This window comes from Conger conger, chromosome 13, assembly GCF_963514075.1.
Source record: "Conger conger chromosome 13, fConCon1.1, whole genome shotgun sequence".
In the NCBI taxonomy this organism is placed as follows: domain Eukaryota; kingdom Metazoa; phylum Chordata; class Actinopteri; order Anguilliformes; family Congridae; genus Conger; species Conger conger.
Genome location: NC_083772.1, coordinates 7,746,203 through 7,773,828, shown reverse-complemented (window position 1 = coordinate 7,773,828; position 27,626 = coordinate 7,746,203). Strand labels below are relative to the sequence as shown.

The 27,626-nt window shown below is 43.1% G+C and overlaps 2 protein-coding genes and 1 long non-coding RNA gene across 3 annotated transcripts; 2 read left to right on the top strand and 1 right to left on the bottom strand.

Annotated features, from left to right (window-relative positions):
• The first annotated feature begins 1 nt into the window (after position 1).
• On the top strand, positions 2-1,500 carry LOC133108545 (uncharacterized). The gene is made up of 2 exons (XR_009704670.1): positions 2-894; positions 1,282-1,500. It is a non-coding gene; the product is annotated as an uncharacterized LOC133108545 (long non-coding RNA).
• A 5,308-nt stretch (positions 1,501-6,808) lies between these two features.
• proca1 (protein interacting with cyclin A1) lies at positions 6,809-11,715 on the bottom strand. The gene is made up of 5 exons (XM_061218138.1): positions 11,112-11,715; positions 10,742-10,874; positions 10,378-10,512; positions 9,121-10,264; positions 6,809-8,592 (listed from the first exon to the last, which is right to left on the bottom strand). The coding sequence occupies exons 1-5, from the start codon at positions 11,677-11,679 to the stop codon at positions 8,173-8,175; spliced, it is 2,400 nt and encodes a 799-aa protein (XP_061074122.1). The 5' UTR covers positions 11,680-11,715; the 3' UTR covers positions 6,809-8,172.
• Positions 11,716-18,013: 6,298 nt separating this feature from the next.
• Positions 18,014-26,257, top strand: galnt17 (polypeptide N-acetylgalactosaminyltransferase 17). Its single transcript, XM_061217286.1, has 12 exons — positions 18,014-18,229; positions 18,899-19,163; positions 19,374-19,557; positions 20,010-20,176; positions 20,844-21,018; positions 21,330-21,527; positions 22,333-22,450; positions 22,571-22,756; positions 23,008-23,145; positions 25,052-25,147; positions 25,399-25,560; positions 25,918-26,257. Exons 1-12 carry the CDS (start codon positions 18,128-18,130, stop codon positions 26,041-26,043), a joined length of 1,917 nt encoding a protein of 638 aa, XP_061073270.1. The 5' UTR covers positions 18,014-18,127; the 3' UTR covers positions 26,044-26,257.
• Positions 26,258-27,626: the final 1,369 nt, after the last annotated feature.

Below are 27,626 nucleotides of genomic sequence, written 5' to 3'. Positions count from 1 at the left end.
TTTACTATAAACATTGCATTCATTCATTGCATTCATTTGCATGTTCTTCTGTAAGATGTTAAGATATCTTTCAACTACTGGGGGATAAAATGATGTAATTGTTTGGGTGTTGGTGACATCTTGAAGGGTTTCATTAAATACATTGGGTCTCATTCATGAAACGTGAGCTGAACGAATTTGTGTGTAAAATGTGAGTAGAGGGAAATTTACGGGTTTTTGGCATTCATCAATATTTTAGTATCTACGATCTTTTCGTAGCTACTAACAAAATCTACACCTGCTGCTGACCACACCTAGTGCTTGTGTAAATTCAAGAATGCACATAAATAATGCTTGTCACTATTGGAAATTTACATTTTAATTCATATTGCGCTCTGTTATGTAAACAATACACAGATGCCTTTGAAGCACGTGATATGAACATGACAAACAATTAAAAATATAACACATTTAGTTAAATTAGTTGGCAATTAGCAGGTTTAAGATCCAGATTAGGTTCATGATTGTGAATTATCTATGAAAATCGACTCAATAGATTACACATTCTTTGTGATTCATTTGCTTACATAAACCGGAAAAACTTTAATTCCGTTAATGTGCAACTGATCTGTGAGGCACACGCTGCTACTCAGGCCGTTGTGGAGTGCACAAACGGGGTCTTGAAGGCAAGATGGATCTGCCTGGACAATAAAGGTGGTACCCTTCTTTATGCACCCGGGAAGGTGTGCAAAATAATATTAGCCTGCTGTGTCCTGCACAATGTGGCCATTAAACATGGCCTTCCCCTGCCTGAAGTCCCCAATGCAGAGGAACGACCGCCTCCGGAACCAGCTCTTGGGCCTCGAAATGCGGCTGCTATACAGACACGCCAGCGACTTGTAGAGCAATTTTAAGGTAAGTGTTGCTAAGACTGAATAAGCTGTGCACATTTTAGGCCGACAAGCTTTGCAAAAAGTTAGTTTCATTTGTATTTTGTTTTATATTTATATACAACATCCTGTTTCAGTAGGCTACCTCAGTTCATTTTCAGGTCATGCTCTTTAAAATGTATACAAATAGGCTATATTTAATTATCAGAGTAAAAGAGAGTAGCTTGATTATCTTGTAGTAAATAAGTGTTTTCCCAGGATAAACACAGACATCACACAATACTGACAACATAACACTTTATTGTTGAGGAGGCAAAAGTGCCTTGCAGATTTCCTTCAAGCGGGTGGTTATTTCTTGGAGGGACGTGTTGATTTGGTTGACTGCTGTAAGTAGACTTTCTTGATTCCTCAGGACCTCATCCGTAAGGACAGCCGGATCACCTCTTCGGCCTCGGTACCTGGGTGCAGCAGGAGCAGCAGCGGCGGCAGCAGGTGGTGGAGCCACATCATGGGAGGAGCACTCGCCAGCTAGAAATTTGAGACAACGTTTGTTTTGTTTCGTTTTATGTGTGGCTCTTTTTTCATTTGAAAGAAACATTAAATAAATCTTATTTGAAAAATGTTTAATTTACGTTGGCTGCAGACTGACTTCTTTTTACATTACATTACGTTACATTACGTGGCATTTAGCAGACGCTCTTATCCAGAGCGACGTACAACAAAGTGCAAATCAAACACAAGAACACGTGCAAAAGTGGACCTGAGAGGACAGTACAGTTCCGAGTCCTAGTGTAAACAAACAGAAATTCAGAACCCTTGAAGAGTTGTTTGGAGCTGTACAGTATAAAACAGAGCTTTAGGCTATTAAGATTCAAATAATTTGAAGACGATGCATACAAAACTGCAGTGGGCTATACGTTATCCGTATCCTTTCTTGAAATGAATGTTAAATAGCTCTACATTCCGACACTGATATCCATTACGCAACATATCGCACAATATAACATTACTGGTTTCCCGTTTCCACTTCATTCATGAACATACTGATTTGTCAATAGTTAGTTTTCTCATGTGCATAATGTAGGTTTCATGAACAAGAGTCAGATATATATGCGCACAAACACCCACACACACACACACACACACACACACACACACATTCAGAGATCTTGTCCAAGAAGGGCCGGGGAGGGGGCAGGTTGTTGTTAGTCTCATAATGGGCTAAAACTAACACCTGCGCCCATACCAACCCTTTTTGGGTAAGGTTGCAGATGCCTAGTCAAGCAGAATACACACTCATCTGAAAAGTATTCAATGAGTTTGTACTAACAGGAGAAGAGTATAGAGGTACTCCAAACAAAAACAGGTAAAGGCACGCATTTCCTGGGTGCGTTCATGTATTAATGGATCAGAGAATGTGTGGAATGTCTTGCTTTGCTGTGGTCAGCATTTTAGCAAGCCTACCAGTAGATGGCAGCAGTATTCACTTTGAGATTTAACGAAGACTGCATTTTTCTCCTCAAAGATGATGGCTTTTATTTCACCTAATATTTGTCCTTAGGTTTTGCTCACAGGTTAATGCAGCCTTAAGCAATTATATTCATGGTGAATTATGATTATTGGTGAAGAGAAATGTGGATGTACTTGAGAGAATTAAGAATCGATTTAAACAGAATTTATAATAAGTTGATTGAATCAATCCATGCCACATCATTCAACATTCTACTGTGAACTTGAATTTTCAGTTGAATTTAATTTGTTTTTCTTGATCATCATTGTGTAAAACAAATTCCCTTCGGGCCAATATAGGTTTCTCATTCAGTGATTATAAACAAAAATGAATTTACCAGAATTTTCCACTCGTGAGTGAGATTTTGTCAATATAAAGGAAATTGTGAAAGCTGAAGTGTTCTTGTCAAATATTCTGGGAGTTTATTTTGTGCATCTTCTTATGAAAAAAAATCTTCCATTTTTGGTTCAAAGTGTCAAAACATTCAGCACTGTCCGAATTCTGAAATACAAAATGACAAAAGTTGCCATAGTTAAGCCAATCTGAACAATAGGCTTCATGATTATGATTAAAGACAATGATCTGATAATGATCACTTTTCATCAGAAGCATCACAAAAACACATATGAGAACACTGTTTATCCTTCACTGTTGGCCATAAGGTCAAAAGCTTCATTGATTTGATCCAGGGGAAGGGTTTTGGTCACAAACTCGTCCAGTTGCAGCTTTCCACTCATGACATCACTGACCAGCTTGGGAACGCTGTCCACACTCTTGTAGCCTGTCAGAAACAGAATGCTAACTCCCATCACAGAACACTGTCTACACTCTCATATATGTGAAAAATATTGCGATAGATCAGAAATTAGGTATTGATAAAACTAGCCAGAAAAAGCTTTGAAGATGTCAGGGTTGGGCGATAGTATCGGTCGTGACCACCAGGGGGCTTTATTATTTTCACCAGGTCCTCGTTAGTGTCAAGGGAGCCTACCTCCGGAAGGTATTTAAAGCACGCGCTGACTATCGGTCTACGCTTTGGTGTTAACCATGGGTCTCAAACTCGCGGCCCGCGAGACGATATTTTGTGGCCCCCACCTTAATATGAAAGTTTAATGTTAGTACGGCAAGCGAGTTTTATATGAATGGCACTTTACAGTGTTGTGTGCGGAGCTGAACGAACCTACCAATCACGGTGGCGTATATGGCTCTCGGGGGCGGGACATCGACCGGGCTTGATGCAAGCAGAGAAACATTTCTCAGTGAGTGAAAGTTACAGCAGTGTTGCCATGGAGAGTTTTCTTCCGTGCCTGGCTGGCTGCCTCGTTTCTATTAGGCAAACGCGGACATTCGTCCCAGCGCGCTGGGACACTTCCAAAAAAAAGTTTTTTAAGTTGCTGCCCAGTGGGACATTATACGTATATATGTCTCTCTCTGACAAAATAAATCAAAGTGATGCGTACGCGGCGAGATAAAAGAAAAGTAAGGAACTCAATGTAGCCTAATGTGGTCTGCAGTCACATAGCGACACCTGTCTGTCGGTAATAACAGTCCCCAATAACCCGGACCAATTATAGGGTCGCACCGTTATTTGGGGGTCATTATTTTTTTATTTGCATTACCTCACACGATGAACACTACATATATTTCTATATGATTAGGGAGGGCAAAGTGGAGCTTTAGAATGTAGACCGCTGTGTGTGCACGTGAGCTCGCCAATAGATTTCTCACAGAAAACGTCATTTGTCCACTTTTTTACTTTACAGTAGAGGTGATGAAACAATAACTAAGTGCTAGTGTGTTCTAAGCCTTCACTGGTCCATGTACGATGTTAGCATGATGTAGCTAGCATACGCGAATAGCACAAAGCCATACAATTTGCTTTTCAACGGCACTTAGTCATTCGAACGATATAAATAAAAGCATTCGATTAAGTTCGACGGCACCGGAATTTTCTGTCGTACCGTCCAGAAATGGCAAAAGTCCCACCATAGGATTTATTTAAATCTTTAAAAGTTATACATTTTCTGAATCGTCATTAATTCATCTTGTTTCTATCAGTGATTCGGCGTGATCGGACAGTTCTGTAGCTATGCAAATGACGTCAGAAGGATACAGCACTGTTATTTGCTACCTAAACTTTGACGCACGCTCGAGAGCGTTAACATGATTGAAGTCTGACATGTCTATTGTCAAAATCCATTGAAACTATGAAAAAGTAATCAGGGACTTTGAACTTATAAGGCTGGACATACCGAGTACCCAGCAAAAATATTGACCTGGCTACAGTCACACTTTTGACAGTTCGAACTGCCACCAACTGCCATGTATGAGCGCGTGAATTAAACCAGCAAAAGCTATTGTTGTGTCACCATTTTCGAGCTCCATATACGTAAAGAATGGAATGGCAGTGAAATCTGCCTGTTTTTCGGTGCCGTCGGGGTCCAGCATTTAACATTGATGGAATGCTGGTAAAATGAGCGCTTAAAGCCACAAAAACAGATAAAAAAATCTAAATCTAAAAAATAAATAAAAATAATATTTGAGAAGATTGGAATTTTTTTTACAAAGCTTTTCTTGTGGAATACCCGATGCGGCCCAGCCTCACCCAGACTCTGCCTCCAGCGGCCCCCAGGTAAATTGAGTTTGAGACCCCTGGTGTTAACTGTTCGCTCTTTCACCAAGCCGGGCTATGCACGCGGTAGACCCTGTGTTTAAACGAGTCTATCGTGCTGGTACGAATTTCTGTGTCATTTAAAAAGAAAAGGTAAGGAAGACGCTCAGCTCGTTGGTGCTGTGTGCACAGCTCACGCCTTCCGAAAGGTTCTTTGTTTTTTTCATTTATAGCTCGTGTGAGCTTGCGGGTGAGGGACGTTGTCCCCGGTATTTGTATTTTGGTTTGTGTTTTTCCTGAGCTACGTCTCAAGGTTCTTTGTTTTCTTGCCTAGTGTTTTATACTAGGTTGTTCTTTATTTTTGTCCCCGGTCTGGGGTTTGCAGTGCTCGTTTTCAGCACTAATTTCTGTTGGGTTGTTCGCCCTGGTTTGTAAGGGTCGCTTCATTTTCTGTTTCCGTTACCGTCTGGGGTTTTGTGGCGAACACATTCGCGTGTTCGCTTATAAGGGATTACCCTTAGTCGCTCTTGGCTCTCCGCCAGTCCCCGTCTTTACAGAAGAGTGACCCCTTTAAAGTCCATCCGGCTAGAAACTGCAGGCATTGAGCAGATACGTCCTGACTGTCGTTGTACCCTGTCAACACGCTGACACCCCCAACCTTTAACACAGGACTCAAGGGCACTTGGGAAAGGATTCTAGTCCTCAGATTTAATGTTAGCTATAACTACCTAGCTGGTTAAAGTAACAGTTTACCGAATATATCTTTGCTAGCTAACATTACTACCTAACGTTATCTTAACTGCTAACATTACATCACGTTATGCTCAGGGTGGCTCGCATCTGACCGGCGCTAGATTTTCGTTGGGTTGTAATATGCAGCTATACGGGGTCTTGACAGCCTAGGCATTTATAATATGGGAGAAAAGGGGTTAGTGTTTTCGTCTTTCTAGAAATGACCGGTTTAGGGTTTTTTTTTTCTTCCATAGAATTAACTAAAAATCTCTTCTGATGAACTGTAGCGGTGTTCATGTGAGTAAAATGTACGGCAGTTACCATGGTGTTTGAAACCAGAAAAAAACGTAAACAATTGGGCTATTATTGGCCGTGACTGGGCTGAGCCACTTTACAATGTGCTGCTGTGCCAGGTTCTTCCGAATTCCTTGCTAACATCCCACAGCACGAGCGTGATATTTAGCATGAAAGTCCTCATTGTTGCTTTTAATGCCTCCCTCCTTTTGTCCCCAATTTTTTTTTTAAAGAAGAAAAAAAAGTCGTACACTAATATTTCGTTGGACTGCCTTTAGTTTTTTGTTTCGACAACCTTATGCAACGTCACAACATTGCATTAACTTTTGAGATCCTGTATTGACGACGAGGGAGTCGAACCACTCCGTGAAGGCTTCTCCAGCACATCCCAAATACTTTTAATGGGGTTAATGTCAGGACCCTATGATGGCCAATTCACGTGTGACGGGACAACCTGGTCACTCAGTGCATTCAGGTACCCAGCGGCCACGTAAGATTGCTGAGCCGAGACCTGGCCAATTGAAACAACCCCATATCGACCAGCAGGGGTCAGCAGAGAGTGATGAGACGTAAAAATAAAATATACACATTACATTAGAACATTTTGTCTTTTCATTCATTACAATGCATCTAACTACCAATGTATCCACCTTCTAGCCACAGTTGGAACTGGCATGGTTTAGATTTGTTTTGAATTTTCCCCACATCTTTGGACTAGACCAGTGCCTTAACAGGATGAACCACCCTGCAGCCTGTTCTCTGAACGGTATAGGTATAAGAACACAGACAAAGTATCAGTTGGCACCTTTATTACTTCTCATAAGCGTTTGCAGAGTTAGCGAGATAGTCGTACAGATGATAAATCACAGATTTTTAGCTCCTGGCAAATCAACCGCCAGTATCATGTTGTCCTAAAGCATGCCCCTGATCTCATTTGCTATGTAGCACCTCTTTAAGCACGCATGTAAATTTCCAGGCAGAATTCCATTCCTTTGTGTGGGACCATGTGAGAGTCAGCTGATCTGGGATTCTGGGTCACCGTGAAGGGTGTTCCTGGCCTGGTTTCACACTGGAAGGTGTGGGCAGTGCAGAGTGCGGATTATCCACTTTTAAGAATGTGACCCTGTTGCACACAAAGCTTTAAGCCCTCCTGGAAGGTACATGGAGAGTTATGGTATGCACATTTCTTTATTTTTATGGAAATGCTCACGATGCTTTGCTTTTCCGTATACAGTATAGCAGCCATTGTTTCCAGTAATGTAAGCAAGATGGTTCTTGTTTTGGGATTTGCACTGGTCCCATGGTTAGTATGCAGTTAGCAAGCGTCTACTGCTCTCACTTTGAAACGGCAAGCCCTGTGGCCTCCAGCTCTGCCCAACATTAATCTTTATTAATAAGCTGCAACTGCTGTTAAAATATATTGTCATGAGAACGCCTCCTTTCCAGTAACATTCTTTTTTTTAGACTAATGACAGTTTTTTTTTTTGCCATTAGTCTCTGAGTGCATAAGCCTGTCGTCTCTGCAGTCAGTCAATATTTGAGAATGACTTGTGACTTGTGATGTTGATTTCCCCCCAAAAAAACCTATGTGATAGTTGACCCAAATTCTTAGTGTAATATTTTGCCTTTCAATATGTTCTGTGATGCACCCAATGTACAGTTTGAAGCCAATTTGCTATCTGTATAAATGTATGACCATCAAGGGCTAGCAGCATTAACACTGATAATTGAGTGCCAAAATCACCTTCCAGTAACTATTAGCTAATTAGGTCACCCATGTGGTTAATTTGAAAGTTGAACATGTATTGACACCTTACCTGATACTATCGCCATGGTTATAAACTTAGCTTCAAAATTCTTACAAGAAAAGAGTTGTGATATTGTGACCTTTATTGAGTAAGTAGTCTGCAGTCAGTAAATTACGTTTACAAAGTCACTATTAAAGTATCAATACATATTTTTTTATTATACAATATTTTTTATTTTATTATGTATTCAAGATGTTCAACAAATTTGATAAAACTATTTTTTTCATGCACAGTACATCATATTGAAAGGCAGAAAACTACGACCACTTTAAACATGAAATAACGTGTGTATCATGGTAAATTAAAGAGCTGACTCAGCCATCTAAAACATGATCACGCGCTAAGGTCCTATCGCGCAACCCGCTGAATGGGGACCACGAGTCCGGCGCGAGAGGAAGCCACTTTCCTCCTCTTCTTTCCTCTGCCTTTATCTCTCGACTTCTGGCTCGTGGCGTCGGGGCGAGGAAGAGCAGGCGCGCCGGCCGTGGTGACGGGGGTGACAGAAAGCGTTTCGGTCGGGGTTTCTGACTGTCGGAGCTCGAGGTCCTGAGGGGCCACGGACGCGGTGACTTTGGAGACAGCGTTTCCATCTGCCGCTCGCCGAGGGTCGCCTTTGACCTCGTCGACAAGAGTGACCGCATTCACGGAAACAACGGCCGTGATTTTTCTCCTTTTCTTATTGCCTCGCCTTGCTTGTGACCTCAGTCTCTTTGCTTTTCTGAGCGGAGGCACAGTGGATGCACTAACTGCTGTGCTGGGAGGCATCACCTCTGGGTGGGCCTCCATAACCTGAGACATCACCTCTGGGTGGGCCTCCACAACCTGAGACATCACCTCTGGGTGGGCCTTCATAACCTGAGACATCACCTCTGGGTGGGCCTCCATAACCTGAGACATCACCTCTGGGTGGGCCTCCATAACCTGAGACATCACCTCTGGGTGGGCCTCCATAACCTGAGACATCACCTCTGGGTGGGCCTCCACAACCTGAGACATCACCTCTGGGTGGGCCTTCATAACCTGAGGCATCACCTCTGGGTGGGCCTCCATAACCTGAGACATCACCTCTGGGTGGGCCTCCATAACCTGAGACATCACCTCTGGGTGGGCCTTCATAACCTGAGGCATCACCTCTGGGTGGGCCTCCATAACCTGAGACATCACCTCTGGGTGGGCCTCCATAACCTGAGACATCACCTCTGGGTGGGCCTCCATAACCTGAGACATCACCTCTGGGTGGGCCTCCACAACCTGAGACATCACCTCTGGGTGGGCCTTCATAACCTGAGACATCACCTCTGGGTGGGCCTCCACAACCTGAGACATCACCTCTGGGTGGGCCTCCATAACCTGAGACATCACCTCTGGGTGGGCCTCCATAACCTGAGACATCACCTCTGGGTGGGCCTCCATAACCTGAGACATCACCTCTGGGTGGGCCTCCATAACCTGAGACATCACCTCTGGGTGGGCCTCCATAACCTGAGACATCACCTCTGGGTGGGCCTCCATAACCTGAGACATCACCTCTGGGTGGGCCTTCATAACCTGAGACATCACCTCTGTGACAGCTGTGTTTAAATTATCTGTGGTACTAGAGCTGCTGTCTATCACTCTTTCCAGTGTAATAACATTAACAGAAATATCCTCTTTTCCCTCCAGATCCATAACCCTGTGCATGAAGTTGTTCATATTGCTCTCCTGTTCGTGACTCAGTTGAACAGGGTTGTTCACATTGCTCTCCTGTTTATGACTCAGTTGAACAGGGTTGTTCATATTGCTCTCCTGTTCATGACTCAGTTGAACAGGGTTGTTCATATTGCTCTCCTGTTCATAACTCAGTTGAACAGGGTTGTTCACATTGCTCTCGTGTTCATGTCTCAGTTGAACAGGGTTGTTCAAATTGCTCTCCTGTTTATGATTCAGTTCAACGGGGTTGTTCACAAAATGGCTCTTGTCCAGGGCACCTTCTGCTCTGTGACAGGAAGTTGCGGCGGCCTCCTCAGTTTGGAGCTGCTTTACCATTTTAACCATTTGCTTTCTTTTCCTCCCCTTACCTTTACCCTTGCCCTTTCTTCTTTGGTTCTTCTTCTTTTTGCCGGTTTTATTTTTCTTCTTCCTGTCGGCGCCCTGCGCGTCCCCTCCGGAGGTGTCCGAGCAGGAGGAGCTGTGGGAGGAGGAGACAGTGGCCAGCACTTTGATGAAGTCCTCGGCTGCCGAGACCACGTTCCCGAGGGACGGCTCCCCGGGGCTGGGGGTGGTCTGAGAGCTGAAGGAGGCACGCTGCTGTGCGCTCTCCGTCACCTCTCCCTCTTCTCTGATCGGTATTTTCTGCACCCGAGGAGCAATAGTGAGCTGATCAATAACGTCAATGTTTCCAAAGTCGTACGGTACCGACTCTTTGAGCACAGCAACCTGGACCTTGTCGTACTTTTTACACCTTTATAAACAGAGAAAAAGAAAACAGATATTTTTTTTCATTCACTCAGAGAGGTCTGTCCATTTCAACTCTCTAAACATTTTTGTTTAGTCCAAACTTTTGTTCATACTTACACTCCATACCAGTGGCGGTCCACACATTGCTCCTCGTACCCAAACTCAAAGCAGGGTACCTCGATGACGTTGAAAAACGCCTGTCCCACCACCCTGGAGGAAGTGTCATTCACCTTCCTCAGACAAGCCTTCAATCTGAGAGATGCAGACCGAAGATGACGTATAAACAGTGCCTGATTAATACCATAAAATTGCATAGCTTTAAAATACATATTTTTATAGGTATATTTCTTTCCTTACTTTTACATAATTTAGGTATCATTTATTATTATATTATATTCTTTTGTTTTCATCAGATAAGTGTCAACGTTAAGCGTTTAAGGAGTGGACAGCTGTGGTAGGCGTATGCGCTAATGAAACTCACTGGTTATCGCAGTCGCAGTGGCAGATGCTGTGCCACTTAAAGTTGGTGTAGCCGAACTTGGAGGAGAATGGATGGATGACGTGGGGGCAATGGTCGTGCACGCGGCAACAGCTGTCCGTCTGTGCGAATTCGCCTGCAAAAAGTCAAGATGTAGTCCGCATCACAGCGCAAGGTTAGTGCTCTGCACACAAAGAGCAAACGGCGGTAGAAACGTAGTAATTTCATTGCACACCAGTTGCACATGAAAGTTATGCATATTTATACTCTTGCTTTAGCAATGCATTAGAGAAAAGTTTGAACTTTAAAAAATGATAACTTTATCCGTATTCCGTCAATAAACAAAAAAACAATACATCGATAGCCTACCTACCCAAATGATCATAATGATCAGCGATATTACCAGCGCCACACCAGAGCGTCCCGGGGTAAGTGAAGCCCCGCTTTGACCGGTGCAGAACTTCGCTGCTCCCCTCCGATGCAGGATTTCCGTTCCTCTGTTCGTCTACCGTCAGTGGACCTCGGGTGATCGGTGCTTTTGTAGTTTTTTTCGTAAGCTGTGATCTCTCCCGGAAAGCTTGACAGGTGGATTTAGCCTCGGTCATGTCGACCAAATTCTTCACTGAATACCCCGGTTTAACTCTCTGTTCCTTAAAACCCACCCGGCAAACATACATGAACGACTTCACCTGAATATGCTTGCCTGTCTCAGAACAGTCCACCAAATTACCCACAAGATCGTACATCAAACGGACCTCCTCAACGCCGTCTGATACCTGATGAATGTAGTTATCCCCAAATCTGGACATTTGGGTACAAAAAGTGCTATTTAACATGTAAAATATTTCATCTTTCTCTGCGTCCACCGACTGGCGCAAAAAATCGCACTTTACGAAGTTCCTGTCCAAGTAAGACAAAAAAACGAAGAACACCGACCACATTTCTGCAGGCTGCCCTTTCAGCACCACCAGTCTACAGACAGCACCCCTCTTTGGCCGGCTGCGGCCGCCTGCTCGCTTTTAAAGGGAAGTTTTTGGTGGTGCGATTATTAATACGTTGCCTGACAATAATGGGAGGGGTTTAACATTTAAGTAACCCTTCCCTTGCCGCATGGATTCTTAATTTCTGGACAGAGGATTGACTTCCCTTGATTTCTGAGATAATGCACAGACACTGTAAATTGCATTCAATTTAATTCGTGGTCAAAATAACCTGGTATAATCCAGACTCTAATCGGCTCAACATGCATTTTACATGGGGAATGTAGGATATTGGCATATTCCCCGGCGAGGACGACGCGTCCATTTACGCATTACAACCATGCATATATTCCTCTGTATTTTACCCCGTGCATTCAATTATCAAGTTAACTAAATTGATGCGAAAGCAAATTCAAATGATTTTTTTCGATAGGGGCAGCAAGTAGCCAAGTTGGTGTTTTGACCGCAAGTAACCTCTGGTTCACCCGACTTCCTCCACACACAACCACACACACATCCTCTGGATTTGGTTTGATGACGTAGCAAGGAGGAGGTTCCTTTAGCGCTTTCCATGGTAACAAGAGATGGGGTGATCCTTACAACCCACGAGATTGGGCATCTTTCAAATTCCACAAAGAGCATGGGCAATGACCCACTTAAAATGCGGCAACAAAAAAAAAAAAGTGCTTCATCTTGGTTTCTTGGAGTGCACGAAGGTCCATGTGCATTCACATGTGCGGAGGAAGTAGCAGCATGGTATCTCAAACCATGAGTGCCTCTGTTACAAATCAGAATGCTCCGGGATTGTCCATGGAGCTTAATTTTCCCACAGTCCAGTCCAGTAGTCTTGAATAACTGACATAACTGAAGGGTTTTCACATTGAAACTTGTAGATGTGCAGTCTTTTTAGGAGAGGAATGACATGCATCATAAATTAGGCTACTACATAGACAAAACTATAAATATGTCTTAAGGCACATTTAAAATCCAGGCTATAACCTCCCTACAGCTAAAGAACTTCTGTAGCTGAGTGCTGCATTCACGCAGTGTAAGGGCGGGTTTGAGAGAAAGCTCTGTTTGGCACTAAAATGCATTGATCCTATTTGCAAAGTAAGTACAAAATATCACACTGATCACAAGGTCACAAATGCTTCAGGAAAATATATCCAATACTGTGCAAATTCACAAGTTGGAATATATGGCTTTGTGATTCATTTTAAAATGTCTTTAAATGTTCTTTTTAAACTTCCCACTATAAACGATGGTCTCTAAAAAGGCAACGATTTGATTTTAAATATGCCTAAATGTAATTTAAATTATACAATTTGTCATTAGTGTATGTCATTTATAACTGGTGGAAATGGACCATAGACAACCTCTGACACGTGAAAACAAGGGTTTTAATAGACAATTCAGTCTATCATATCACGTCTTATTTAGCCATATTTACAGATTTATCCAATACAGGTGATCAGTCGCATCTGTACTGTAGGGGCCGGTGGGGCCCGGCCCCACCACTAGATGGCGGTATTGTGTTCTTACCGCTCATTGACTTTCTTACCTCTGAAGCATTGCAGTTCACTGAAGAAAATTTGTTTTGAATCGCTCAACCTTAGATAGATATTATCCGCAATCCCACTTTTAAAATGCACTCAAAGTAATAAAAAGTAATGTTTGTGCAATCTGTACTATACTGTATGGCACTTACTGCTGGAAATTATCTGTCAGTGAGGCTGGCCCCACAACCCATAACCCTGGCAGTATGCCAAGGAACCCTTTCTGCGCGCGATTTTCTATGTTGGCCTGTGGGGCCCGATTGTCTCAGCCCCATGTCTGGTAACACCCACATAAAGGTTAAGTGCAGATATCTGTAGATATTCCCGTAGTAGTTGTAGCTGCAGTAGTGGTCTTGTTACAACTAGGAGACTTCCAAAGTAGCTTAGCTGTAGCCTAATAGATATCACAGTTTATGAAAATATTACATTACATTAATGGCATTTGGTAGATGCTCTTATCCAGAGCTATGTATAGTTGATTAGACTAAGCAGAAGACAATCCTCCCCTGGAGCAATGCAGGGTTAAGGGCCTTGCTCAAGGGCCCAACAGCTGTGCGGATCTTATTGTGGCTACACCGGGGATCGAACCATCGACCTTACGGGTCCCAGTCATCTGCCTTAACCTCTACGCTACAGGCTGCACCAACAAAGTTGATTTTTAAAGGATTTTTAAAAATCCTGTTGGGATGTGGTAGGCTAGACTAAATCCCATTTCTACATTTTAGTGAGATGAGTGGCATGTGGTGCTTCTGTTTCACCACAGAAAGTAAGATTCGTTAAGAAAACTTGCAGAAAAAACATACAAATTAAGATTGCTTGCACTGCTGCTTCAGCTGGGCTTGTGTTCATTGAATAATTAGTTTCTTGTGATGTAGCTCATTCTATTAATGCTAAGTAGTTTGCTATGTTAGTGCAAATATACCAGTGCAGGCAGTATTTCTGATACATACACTCACCAAGCATTTTATTAGGTATTTATTATACTTTTCTTTTACTTCTAATGCTGTAGCCTATCCACTCAGAGTTATGATGCATTGTGTGTTCAGAGATGCTCTTCTGCATACTACTGTCATAATGTGTGGTTATTTGCGTTACTGTCACCTTCCTGTCAGCTTTGACCAGTCTAGCCATTCTCCTCTGACGTCTCTCATTAACAAGGCGTTTCTGTCTGCTGAACTGCTGCTCGCTTTTGTTTTTGTGCCATTGCGCCACTTTTGTTTTTGTGCCATTCTTTGCAAACTCTAGAAACTAGTGTGCATGAAAATCTGCGGAGATCAGCAGTTTCTGAGAAACTCAAACCACCTGTCCGCCACCAACAATCATTCCACGGTCAAAGTCAAACATTTCTTTTTAGCCCAGTTTTTCTGTGGCACTGTTTTTATCCCCATGGGCAACCTGAATAACTTAGCTAACATAATAGATGTCACTAAATGTCCATAAATTTGCTTGTTTTGCTTTGATACTGTTGTCTGGCCAGTACAGTGTTTCACTTCTAGTGGAGTCCATAGTGGTTCCTTTCTTGGTGGTGTATGTCTGCTGACTCCGCAATCTCCACAGATGAAGACAAAGGCTAAATCCACGACTAGACTCTCAATCACAGTCACTGCAAAGGGAAACGCCCAAGCAAAAGTGTGTCATGATCCTGAGTTTTGTCTGTTAGTTTATTCTGTGTTTTTGTAAATGTATTATTTTTGTCTACTCCCTAGTCCGGAGCCGTTTGTATTACATGTGTGTCTTTGTGAATCCAGTCCCGCGTTTTCATTCCTCCCTCGTCATTGTATTATTACCCTTTCATGTGTCTCACCGGATATTTATTGGTTAGACCGCCCTCACTCCCATGCCCCACCTAGGTTGTCTAATTGTCTAATAAATGTGGGGACCCAACACAAAAAGAGCTGTTTCTGTAAAATGGTAAAACGTATACACATGTAAATACCATGCAATTAAGGCTGATTGCCTATTGACCTCAAATGCTAATGGTGTAAGTATATAGCAGAAATAAGAAATTGCTATTTTTACTGTTACCATAATTGGCAGGCACTGTACTGTATATGGAGTGGAGGCTTTTGAACCTTTTATCTAATGCTCACCAGGAAATGTATTTTGTTGTATTTTCAAAATACAAAATACTGCATTTTATTTTAGTGGTTAAGGTAAATGACTAGGACGTGAAAGGTCAGTGGTTTGGTTCCCGGTGTAGCCACAATGAGACCCGCACAGCCGTTGGGCCCCTGAGCAAGGCCCTTAACCCTGCATTGCTCCAGGGGAGGATTGTCTCCTGCTTAGTCTAATCAACTCTATGTCGCTCCGGAGAAGAGCGTCTGCCAACTGCCATTAATGTAATGTAATTTAGGATATTTTGATGTATTATTGCCCATCCCTGAGCGTGAAAAAAACAAAACTAGACGACCATGAGAGCAGCTGCGACAGCACATCCTGCCTCCAGAACTCACCGTCTATGAAGTCCGTCGTCTTAATATAAAGTTCAGGAATTCAGACAAATCGTGAGAAGCCGTGCCGCCCTCTGGTGGTCGTTTGAGTAATTGTAGGCGACCAGCAGCTTCAATATTGCATTTGCTGCACGCTTCAATCCTTGGAAACATTATTTACGGAATATCATATTGGAATAATGCAAGCATTGCAAATATTATGTCTGTTAACACTTTATACATTTAGAATGTTCATGAAACATTACTAAAAATCTAAATTACAAAAAAAAAATTAAAACATTCCTAAAATCTAAATTACGCAGTTTCCTGTTCGAACCAGAGGCGCGTTTTTCTCCAAGCAGCTGCTGAACACCTCTATTTTTGACACTATACTCTGAAAATAATCAGTGGATTGCTCTACCAGCAACAAAGCGCTCCTAGTTCCCACCCCGTCCTATATCATCCACAAGCACACGGAATAAATATAGGCAGATAAAACGTAAGTCATTTACGAGGTCTAACGGCGGTTTTCGGCTCGCCGGTATCACCCATCTTTCACCCTGTTCTTCCCTCTCCTTCTTGGGCTGTCTCCTGTTCTGTGTGCGATATGTTTAGTTATTTCTTCTCCGCAGTTAATGATAACTTTACCTGTGTGTAGGTTAAATGCTAGGCTGACGGAAAAGATTGTTGAATTGGAAACTCGCATGCCAAATTGCATACACAACTAGCATTAACTCAATTGATCAGCTGACTGACAACATAAATAACATACTTTGCAGAACCCTGGATCCTATCGCACCTCTTAAGAAGAGAAAAGTTTGCCATAAGAAGTTTGCACCTTGGTACAATGACCATACTCGTGCTCTCAAGCAAGCTTCACGCCAACTTGAGCGCAAATGGCGCTCTACGAAATTGCAGGTATTCCTCCATGCCTGGAAAGACAGCCTACTAACCTATAAACATGCCCTCTCCACAGCACGTTCATCATATTTCTCTACCTTAATTGATGAAAATAGAAACAATCCTAGGCACCTGTTTAAAACTGTTGCCAGATTGACTAAGAATCATGTTGATCCTTGTGTCTCCATATCGTTTAGTAGCAATTATTTCATGAATTTCTTTGATGACTAAATTATAAAAATCAGGGACAAGATTGAAAGTGTTTCACCCCTCCTATAGGGTCTGTCCTTCCATCCACTCAACACATAGATGCACAATCCTCGGAACGACTGATGGCCAATCTGAACACAATCTTGAATTTAATACCATAGTTCATTCTTCAAAATCTTCTACTTGTCTTCTAGACCCTATCCCAACAAAGCTTTTGAAGGAGCTACTACCTGTGATTGGAGCACCACTCCTACATATTGTCAATGCTTCTTTAGCATCTGGACACAGACTCTTAAACTTGCAGTCATCAAACCACTTCTTAAGAAGCCAAACTTAGATGTGAATGATTTGTCCAACTACAGGCCCATTTCGAACCTCCCGTTCCTGTATAGAAATGAAAGTACTAGAAAAGGTAATTTCAAAACAACTTTGTTCATTTCTGCACCCAAATCATGTATTGGAAGTTTTTCCATTTGGTTTTAGACCCTTCCACAGCACTGAAACAGCCCTGGTCAAGTACTCAATGACCTACTCCTCGCTTCTGACAAAAAGGAAGGAAAAGCAACCGTCAGTTCATCATCTGGGCCGCGCACAGACATTTGGGGGGCAGGGGCTCAAGCTAAAAAACAAAAAGGGAACTCCCCCACTGACACACATTATTCCCACCCCGATGTTGCCACACCGCCGCCATCCATAATCACACATTATGTTCATAATATGGGACCTGTTTAGATTCTACTGAAACACATTATTCCATGAAGAAACTGCAGATTTGATGCAGTAATGCAAGCTGCAACGGCCCCTGTAATGTCTTCTGCATCATCTATGGGCTCTTTATCAGGTGACAATAAATCTCTCTCCAAATCAGAATAATCTTTTTATTAAATTTTAAAAAACGCCTTGGATTAAAAATAATTACTATTTCGGAGTATTCCATGCTATTATTTTATTGTTTAAAATAACCAAACGGTATCATTTGCAGTATTGCACTCGCGAGTCGTGGAGATTTCAGCTATATATTGTCGCCAATAAACCGATGTGTAGAGTGTAGATGCGCACCATAATTTTAAGTGCTGATAGCGTGACCGACGTTTTTCGAAGAGCGGATGGCGTGTCCGCAGTCTTATTGAGCCAGTAAGATGGGTCAAATTGTAGGTTGCGCAAATTAAACCATACTTTATCGCCACAATAATGAATTATTGTTTGATTATTGTAATGAGTGAACGGATACATTTAGCAGGCTATATGCTATTCGGTGAACGAGGATTTGGCGATGGGATTGTGTTTAGTTGTATAGGCTAGCCGTCTGAACGCATGAGCAACGCAGGTTGGAATGTTGTGGTACCATTCCGAAGCCTTATGAACACAATCCGAAATATGATCACTGCGGGATGCTGCCTGCAACGCGACGCGATGGTAAACAGTCGTTTGTCTTCAATTTTCCAATATATTGTATCTAATACATATGTTAACTGTCATTTTAAATTGTTGTCTCATATGCACATAAACATGCTTGTTTGCTTTCCTATATCTACCAGGGTTTGCATAGCTAATGCTCTGTATTTTATAAAGAGTATGCTATGCGACTCGTGTGTTTAAAATGGAGAAGTCTGGAGCCTTGCACTTACATTGGCTAGTGGCATCATCCTGTTTTATTCATATTGCTTAATACGAACTTGTCAGTTATGTATAACCATTTCAAATAATTAAGGGCTATTACAATGTGTGGCGTCCTTTCCCCAGTCATTAGAGGCGAAGTCAGTTTAGTAAAATCAATTTTAGTCATTACAAACTTCCCAAAGCCAAACTAATTTGAAGTGTAGATCCTGCACCTATCAGATAAACAGATCTTCGCATCATCAGCATTAATTGAATGCGGACGCGGAGACCTTACATTACAATAATCTGTAGCAATAACTACATTTAAATAAAGCAACAATGGTCAGACTTTACCGATGCATACGCTATTAATGACTTATTTGCATAGTAAATTATTTGATTGCAAAACAGAAACAGGTTGAGAGTAATGTAGGCTAAGTAGCCTCTCGTTTTAACAACACGTGTGCTGTTCCTTCTCACTTCCAGCTCGTCAGATTCTGGACTCTCATGGCTGTCGCGCGGCGAAGATGGAAAATATTCCTCGTCATTAACATAATTGCCGTGGCGGGGTTTATGTTTTTCTGGGCTAAGTGCAGCTCTAATACAACCACCGCCATCGGCCACGACTCTCACAGCAATGTGAAAAGGCACAACCGCTACAACCACACTGTTCAGAGGTCAAGCATAAGTCATGAAGCCCTGCTGAAGAGACTTTCATCTCTGGAGGACGTAGTCTACAGACAGCTTAATGGTAAATCATGTCTAAATCCACTCTCTAGTAGGCCTGTATTTTGTAGGCTACTTTTGTTTGTCGGTTCGTAGTATTCAAATAAAGGCCAACGATCCCTCTGGCCATAGTAATCTATACTGTGTTTTATGAAACCAAGTTGCGGTTATGCTACTTCAGTGAAGGGTATTGGTTGCATCGAGCATTTAGATCGAACTTTGATGTGCACAACAGGTTTATCAAAGTCGCTTGGACTTACTGAAGGTTTCGGAGGTAGAGGGAAAGGGGGCTTGCCTGCGACTCTAAGTCCTGCCGAGGAGGCTAATGCCAAATACCTGAGGGAAAAGTACGGGTACAATGCCTACCTTAGCGACCAAATTTCACTGGACCGATCCATCCCAGACTTCCGCCCAAGCAAGTAAGTAGGGGACCGGAGTAGTTACCCACCCAAGAAAAGTTGCATGTTGCATGCAAAAAAAAAAAAAAAAAACACTGATCACTGTTTGTGGGTCACATTAAGATTAAACATTTTATTCATGTGTTCCTTCCTGGTAAAACTGGCTTCTGAAATTATTGTAAAAATTATGTTATGACAATGTCGATGACCCAATGTTTTGGCTGTTTATAAGAACCACTTTTACCTGTATTTGTGGATATTTGTTGCCCTTTTGCTGTGGTCCCGTATCCAGTATTCCCTGTTTGGGAGCAGAGAATGCAGGTTAATCTGACATCAGCATCAAATACCTCATCGTATTGGCATCCCTCATCTGACTGAATCCTACAGAACTGATCTCTCCCATAATGCACTGTCATGAGCGGTTTGAAACTGAGTTAATAAGGCGTCTCATGCCATTTTGTGTCTGATTCTAGGTGTAAGAAGTCCACGTACCCAAGGGATCTCCCACAAATCTCCCTCATCTTCATCTTTGTGAATGAAGCCCTGTCTGTGCTCCTGCGCTCCATCCATTCAGCTGTCAATCACACCCCAGCACACCTGCTCAAGGAAATCATTCTGGTGGATGACAACAGTGATGATGGTGAGTATGTACAGCAGGGATGGCCAGTCGCAGGACTTCGTGGTGTGGTGGGAATTTTAATTTATTCCTGTAAGAAAACACTCAGAGACAGAGACAGTAAATAAAATCCAATCTTTACTATGCGCATAGGGTCCAGGTTACATGCAAAAACAAGGACAAAGGTTCCAGGACCTTTGTCTGGATATATGTAGGCACAGAGCGTAACAAATGTACGCCCCTTCATTAGTATACTAGTATACTCATTTGTTTATCTATTCTGTTTATCTATCTACACTCTGGCACTAGGGGATTTGGCACTTCTCAGTATTGCTGCTTCGCTGTTCAATTGAGGGACTTGCAGGGATGGTCCCTGAAGAGGAAACTGGTTTCTGCAGGATATTTCTTTTGTAAGGAGGAAAATAAGAGCTTATTTTTGTTAGTGCCACTAGAGAACTGAACTCAATGTTACCGTCTCATCTAATGTCAGAGTGCCGAAGTAGTTTCAGTTTCATAAGTTCATTACAGGCCTCTTGGTACCTCTTTGAGGTGTCCTGCACAGAGCATTCTAGGAGAGTCCTTCAGTGAGTCAGCCTCCTGATTGGTAAGCCACTGGCACCCACAATGCCCTTGGATGTGCTTGGTTGGTTGGTCGCTAACGAGGTTCCTCCTGCTTTCCCGTGTGACTCAGACCAGTTGAAGGCTCCGCTGGAGGACTACACGAGCAGGCGCTATCCCGGCCTGGTGAAGGTCGTCCGGAATCAGAAGCGGGAGGGGCTCATCCGTGCTCGAGTCCAGGGCTGGAAAGCAGCCGCAGGGGATGTGACAGGATTCTTTGACGCCCATGTGGAATTCACACCCCTTTGGTAAAATGAGCTGTTCCCCTTGGTGGTGTTTAAGCAGACTGATGCAGGCCTTTGCATAGTTACTGGTGTATGTGAGTTACTGTATGTGACATAGGGGGTGGTGGGGGGGTTTTAATGAATGATTAAAATAAAAATTTAAAAAATGTGGTTTACATGAGAAAAATGCTTTGATGACTTGCTTTTTAATTATGGCAGAAAAATATTAGATCTAAGCTCAGCTAGGTAATTGGCCACGGCAGCTGGAAAATGTTTGCGGTGGCAGGTAAGGGGATGAACTGGTTTTTAGGCTGAAGGCCCCATTCCCCTGGCAGGGCGGAACCGGTCCTGGCACGAATAAGAGAGGACCGGCGGAGGATCGTCCTCCCCTCCATCGATAACGTCAGGCACGACACTTTCGCACTGGAGAAGTACGCGAGTTCCACACACAGCTACGACTGGCAACTCTGGTGCATGTACATGTACCCGCCTAAAGACTGGTGGGATGCGGGAGATCTGACGGCCCCCATCAGGTATGTACAACACAGCCTGTAGCGTAGCGGTTAAGGCACATGGCTGGGACCTGCAGCCCGCATGGCTGGGTCGGTGGTTCGATCCCCGTGTGTAGCCACAATAAGATCCGCACAGCCGTTGGGCCCTTGAGCAAGGCCCTTAACCCTGCACTGCTTAGTCTGAATTAACTGTAAGTCACTTTGGATGAAATGACATGTAGTGTACTGCTTCGGATGAGGGCATAGTGACACCTGGTATGTACACTTCAGGACAAGGGGGATGTAGCTTGTGCGTACATCACGGGTGGGCAGTTCCAGTCCTGGAGGGCCGGTGTGTATGCGGGTTTTTGTTTCCACCAATTACGCTGGCTAAATGAGCTAATTGGCCCGTATACACCAACACTAGTTCACTCAGATTAGATCACAGTAGAACCATATCATACAGGGACACGAGAACAGTCTTTGACTGTCATTAATGCCTTCATCATTGTAGCTAAACTGTCAGATGACATAAATGTTGGAACCAATTAAGTAATTGTACTAGCGGTTGGCATGAAAACCAGAAAAAGAGACAGCCCTCATTGCCCACCTCTGGTGTACACTGTACGGGATGGTGGGAAATGGCAGGGGTTGGGAGAAATTCCTTTTAGCCTTGGCACACTAAAAGGCTCATGATTGAAAGATTTCAGTGACCATGCCCCCGTGACATACAGTAATGTGATGTTGTGCATCACTCCATCACTCAACCCATCACTCAACCCTTTCAACAAGCTACCTACAGGAGGATATTTTTGCAAAGTGTAACAAGACCTTTCTTATTTTTCAGGTCTCCTGCAATGATTGGTTGTTCTTTTGTGGTGCACCGTGAGTACTTTGGGGAGCTGGGCTTGCTGGACGACGGCATGGATGTTTACGGGGGAGAGAACGTTGAATTGGGAATTAGGGTTTGTTGTGCGTCTTCTCTCTCGAATTAAAAAAACGAGCGGCCGTTGCGTGGTATTCCGCGACCTCACGTCCCCGAATACCCCCCCCCTCTCCGCTCTCTCTCCGCCCCTCTCCGTTAGGTCTGGCTGTGTGGCGGCAGTATGGAGGTGTTGCCCTGCTCCAGGGTTGCTCACGTCGCACGAATGAAGAAGCCGTACGTCAGCGATATCACGCCCCACGCCCGACGCAACGCCCTGCGCGTGGCCGAAGTCTGGATGGACGAGTACAAGTCCAATGTTTACCTGGCCTGGAACCTCCCCATGAGTGTGAGTGTGACACAGGAGCACCACTAGCATTAAGTCTGCATTCTCAGCTTTACCCTGGTGGAAATGTGCTGTTGTGATCGTCGAAATTGTGGTGTTTTAATGAAATTCGGTGTCGTCAGGAATAAATCTTGTTGCACTTATTGATTCCATGTCCTATCACAGGTATAGGAAAGGTATAGGAAAGAAAGAGATGACTGGGAAAAAAAACCACACTTAAAAAAAAATATATCTGTTCTTTCTCACTTTTTCAGAATCATGGAATTGACTACGGTGACATCTCCCAGAGACTAGCCCTGAGGAGAAGCCTGCACTGTAAAAACTTTGAGTGGTACCTAGACAATGTCTATCCAGAGATGAGGCGATACAACGACACTGTTTTTTATGGGGAAGTGAGTCTTCTGTCAGGTTTCAGTCAGGCAAACATTTTGCTCTTCAAGAATTTTTATGTGAGACTGTGGTTCCCCAGGACTGAATTTTGACACCCATGGATACAAATTGTGTCATTGAAAATTTCATGAATATCCAGCAGTTTAGGTGCTGTTGTACATCCATTTAAAGAGATCAAATCAAGAGGCAGTGCTGTGATACACAAAATGCTTAATAATATAGGCATACTTGTAGGTAAGAGAAACACAAATTGAATTGAACTGAAACACAAATTGAACTATTAGGATAGGTTTGATACTGAAAATCAGGATGATTTTGATCCCACTGAAAGAGTGGATTCAGGATGGATTCAAGGTTGTTGTAGAGACGTGGTAGTTTTATCCAGCAATTGCACATTAATTTACACAAACCCTTCCAAAACAATACCCATTTTAAATGGACAGTAACATATTTTCAAGAAGAACCCACAACACTAAAAGTGGTCTAAAGAAAGCTTTAAAAATTGCTTTTGGATGTTATTTGAAAATATATTCTGTTATCTATTCTAAAATAACTTCCTAATGGATAGGTGCAAAAACAAGAATATCATAGTCCTTCAGTCAAAGAAACGCACTGTAGTGAACCATTATTTTAACTATGGTCGATTGATCAATAAAAACACCTACTCAAAACAGTTTAATTTTAATTTTAATTTCTATTTATTTATTTAATTTTTTTATTATTTTTATTAAAGTGTTTCATTATTTTTATTCAGTGAGACATTGAATTTTGAAATTAGACCGACTTTAGCCCATGTATTGCGTACTAATACCAATGAATAGGACTAATATGCAAACTGAATTACACGTTTTCCAACATGTTTGGGAAAAAGTCTGTCATAATGAAATGTTGCATTATTTTGACCAACAGATGGAGACCTACCCAAAGACTGCAAATCTAGATTCTGTAATCCTGATCTCGTGGTATCTGGATCAGAATGATCCTATCTGAAAAACCGGGACAAAATCAACAAGATCTATTAGATTTGGGACAAGCAAAAAAAAGGGATTTCAGTCTTCCAACAATCAAGACTTCTTTCACTTTCCAAACAGTGTAGCACAATGCTAATTTCAACAGTTGCTCGTCTGACTCCTTAATATTCCTGGGATGTGTATGTGCGGGGCATGTATTGGTGTAATGCAGGGGTCGGCAACCCTGGTCCTGGAGAGCCGCAGGGTGTGCTGGCTTTCGTTGTTACTTGGCATTAATTGATCAATGAAAGCCGTTGATTACACAGTTAACTCGCCTCACCTGGTTTCTTGGTTTCTGAATCGGTTGCTTATTTTAAGGTGGAGACGAAAGCCAGCACACCCTGCGGCTCTCCAGGACCAGGGTTGCCGACCCCTGGTGTAATGCATTGCTATGTCTAATACAATGTGGAATTAAGAGAATCATCTGACAATGGGCATTCAATTTGAACAGTTAAGAGCTCAGGGGGATGCAAGTGTGGTTAAAAAACAGTAGATCAGCATAGTAAAGCATCGGCTTTTTAGTACCCCTGAATTAAAGCATGAAAGCGTCTATATTAGAGGTGGGCAAAGAGGGCTGTATCCATTTCTGGATTTCATACCAACTTCTGGCCTTAATTACATAATTAGCCTTTTATGCAATCTAGCTGTTTATCCCATTTTAGCTACAGTACATTTCTTGGCGTGCATGAATGACAGCCTAAGACTGCTCTCGTGTCGCCCGTGTTACCGTGATCTAATTATTGAGTGAGCCAGTGCATGCAGCCAATTAGCTCATTTCTGCTGGGTGATTGGTGGAAACAAACCTGCACACACACCGGCCCTGCTGGACCGGAATTGCCCACCCCTGGTCTATATGAATGTGAGTAACATGGCGATCTCTGTCCCTCTGATTACCCAGATTCGTAATAGCAAAGCGAGCAATCTGTGCATGGACCATGGACCGCTGGAGAACCACACGGCGATTCTCCATCCATGCCATGGCTGGGGCCCACAGGTAGGACCAGCTCTTATGCCACAGGTGTCAAACTCCAGTCCTGGAGGGCCTTAGTGTCTGCTGATTTTTTGGGTGTTCTGGGTTCATTCAAGTCATTGATTGGTTAAAGTATCCACACGCCTTGTTCTCAAGGCCTTAATTGGCAGCTGATTGAAAGGAAACTTCACTTTACTTTAAACCAGTAAACGATCTAACTCATTTGTATGTCACTGGCCCTCAGTCTTTGGTAAGAAGTTTGCGCCTCCTTGCAGCTGGGCAGGTACACCACGGATGGGCTTCTGTACCTGGGTTCTCTGGGCAGTCCAGGGGCGGAGGCCAGATGTGTGGTGGATGATAGCGTCAGCCACAAGCCACAGATGCTGAAATGTGAGGAGATCTCCAACGAGCAAACGAAAAGGTGGCATTTCTCCCAGGTATGACATGGCCATAGGTTTCTGCCAATCTCTCCATTTTCTTCCAGGTATGTCACAAAACTGAGCCAGAGCGACGTACAGTCGATTAGACTAAGCGGGAGACAGTCCTCCCCTGGAGCGACGCAGCGTTAAGGGCCTTGCTCAGGGGCCCAACGGCCCCTATACAGGCCATCCATCTAATCCTCAGGAAGTCCTGAATAAAGGCTTTTTTCAAAGGCTATCCTATACAGTATGCGGTATAACCCATTACCTGCGTTCCTTCCTTAGCACACACACACACACTCACACACACATATATATATATATATAGTATTACCAGCATTACACCGCTGAAAATGTGTGTTTTTCCCATTGCAGAATGACTCCTTCATCAACCAGGCTACCGGCCGCTGCCTGGAGGTGGCCAGTCTGAACGACGTGCTTGTTTTACAGCCCTGCACTGGGCAGAAATGGAGCTTCAAATACACCATGAAACAGCCATGACCGTAGATCAGCTGTCACTGTCCGTCTTCTTTCCCCAAGTGGCATGCACTGCTCCTGCCGCCGTCCTGTCAACTCCATGAAATAGACTAGCGCGACACGTCATAGACACTAGAATGGCGTTTTTGGATTGGGACACTTCTATTTGAACGTTGTCTTTCCACAAATACTTTTTTTAGGGAATGAGCTGATTTTTGGGGAATGAGGCGTGGTGTTGTGTTGTTAGCGTCTTTCCTTTCTGAAAACTATACTTGTAGGTACTTGTAGGTTTTAATTTAATTTGATACACATACCGACCGGCTTGTGTTCATCAAATCAGAATGTGATCAGAAGCAATACAATTTTGTGAAGATTTTTTTTAATTTCAGCATATGGACACAAAAACTACTGCTCTGCTGCAGGTGACGGGGTGAATAGAGACAAATGAACAAGACTGCTCAGTTGCCATCCCTCTAACCTGACTAGCTAGTTTTCTCATTGTCTGTCAAACTCCCTACCCATCTTCAGATTGTCTCCATGTAGGCCTACTGTACATGCAAGCTAATATAGATAACATTAACTATGCTATATACCAAGTGTAAATCAACAAGATGAGGTTGTAAACAAATTTTTTCATTATGTCTGGGAGAGTTCTTGGTTTTTGATTGTGGGATTTTGTAATGAATTTTTTATGTACGAATGAAGCTAAATAGAAAAAATATTTGCATTCATATCCTGCATGTTGCTTTGGATCTTTTAAGAAGCATAGCATAGCATGTTGTTTATACAGGAAATAGTGGCCAGACCAAATTATGCTACATCTACACATTGTACAAATGTACAGTAGGTACAGTTAGTATAAAAGAACACATTTGAGGTTTCCAAATATTCATTTTCCAAAATATTTAATTTTACAGAGACATTTTTGTGTTTAATTTTAAAAAGTAAAATATTACTGTAAGGGGCGGCACGGATGGTGCAGTGGGTAGCACTGCCGCCTCACAGCAAGGAGGTCCTGGGTTCGAATCCCCGTCGGCCGGGGCCTCTCTGTGCGGAGTTTGCCTGTTCTCCCCGTGTCTGCGTGGGTTTCCTCCGGGTACTCCGGTTTCCTCCCACAGTCCAAAGACATGCAGGTTAGGCTGATTGGAGAGTCTAAATTGCCCATAGGTATGAGTGTGCGAGTGAATGGTGTGTGTGCCCTACGATGGACTGGCGACCTGTCCAGGGTGTATTCCTGCCTTTCGCCCAATGTATGCTGGGATAGGCTCCAGCCCCCCTGCGACCCTGTTCAGGATAAGCGGGTTAAGATAATGGATGGATGGATATTACTGTAAGCAATTGACTACTTTTTACGTAAAAACTTGATCAAGGCTGTCTGAGATCAGAAGCAAGGAGCCAACCAAAGTCTGCAGAAGAATTGTGGCAAGTTCTCCAACATGCTTGGAACAACCTCCCTGCTGATTGACAGTGTTGGCTATCTCAGAGAAGTGATGCAGTTTTAACGCCAAAGGGTGGTCACAAAAAATATTGATTTGATTCAGTTTTTAACTATTCTGCCAAATTACTCGAATGTAAGATGTATAGTACATTTATTTAGGACCTTTCAT

What these genes read in the sequence shown, in the direction of transcription:
- proca1 (XM_061218138.1), bottom strand. Translation starts at nt 11,679, where the DNA reads ATGTGGTCGGTGTTCTTCGTTTTTTTGTCTTACTTGGACAGGAACTTC. An exon ending in CACTGCGACTGCGATAACCA is followed by an intron (nt 10,513 to 10,741) that starts GTGAGTTTCATT and finishes TGCATCTCTCAG; the next exon opens with ATTGAAGGCTTGTCTGAGGA. An exon ending in TTGTGGAGGCCCACCCAGAG is followed by an intron (nt 8,593 to 9,120) that starts GTGATGTCTCAG and finishes GCCCACCCAGAG; the next exon opens with GTGATGCCTCCCAGCACAGC.
- galnt17 (XM_061217286.1), top strand. Translation starts at nt 18,128, where the DNA reads ATGAGCAACGCAGGTTGGAATGTTGTGGTACCATTCCGAAGCCTTATG. An exon ending in AGTCTACAGACAGCTTAATG is followed by an intron (nt 19,164 to 19,373) that starts GTAAATCATGTC and finishes TGTGCACAACAG; the next exon opens with GTTTATCAAAGTCGCTTGGA. An exon ending in GGATGACAACAGTGATGATG is followed by an intron (nt 20,177 to 20,843) that starts GTGAGTATGTAC and finishes CGTGTGACTCAG; the next exon opens with ACCAGTTGAAGGCTCCGCTG.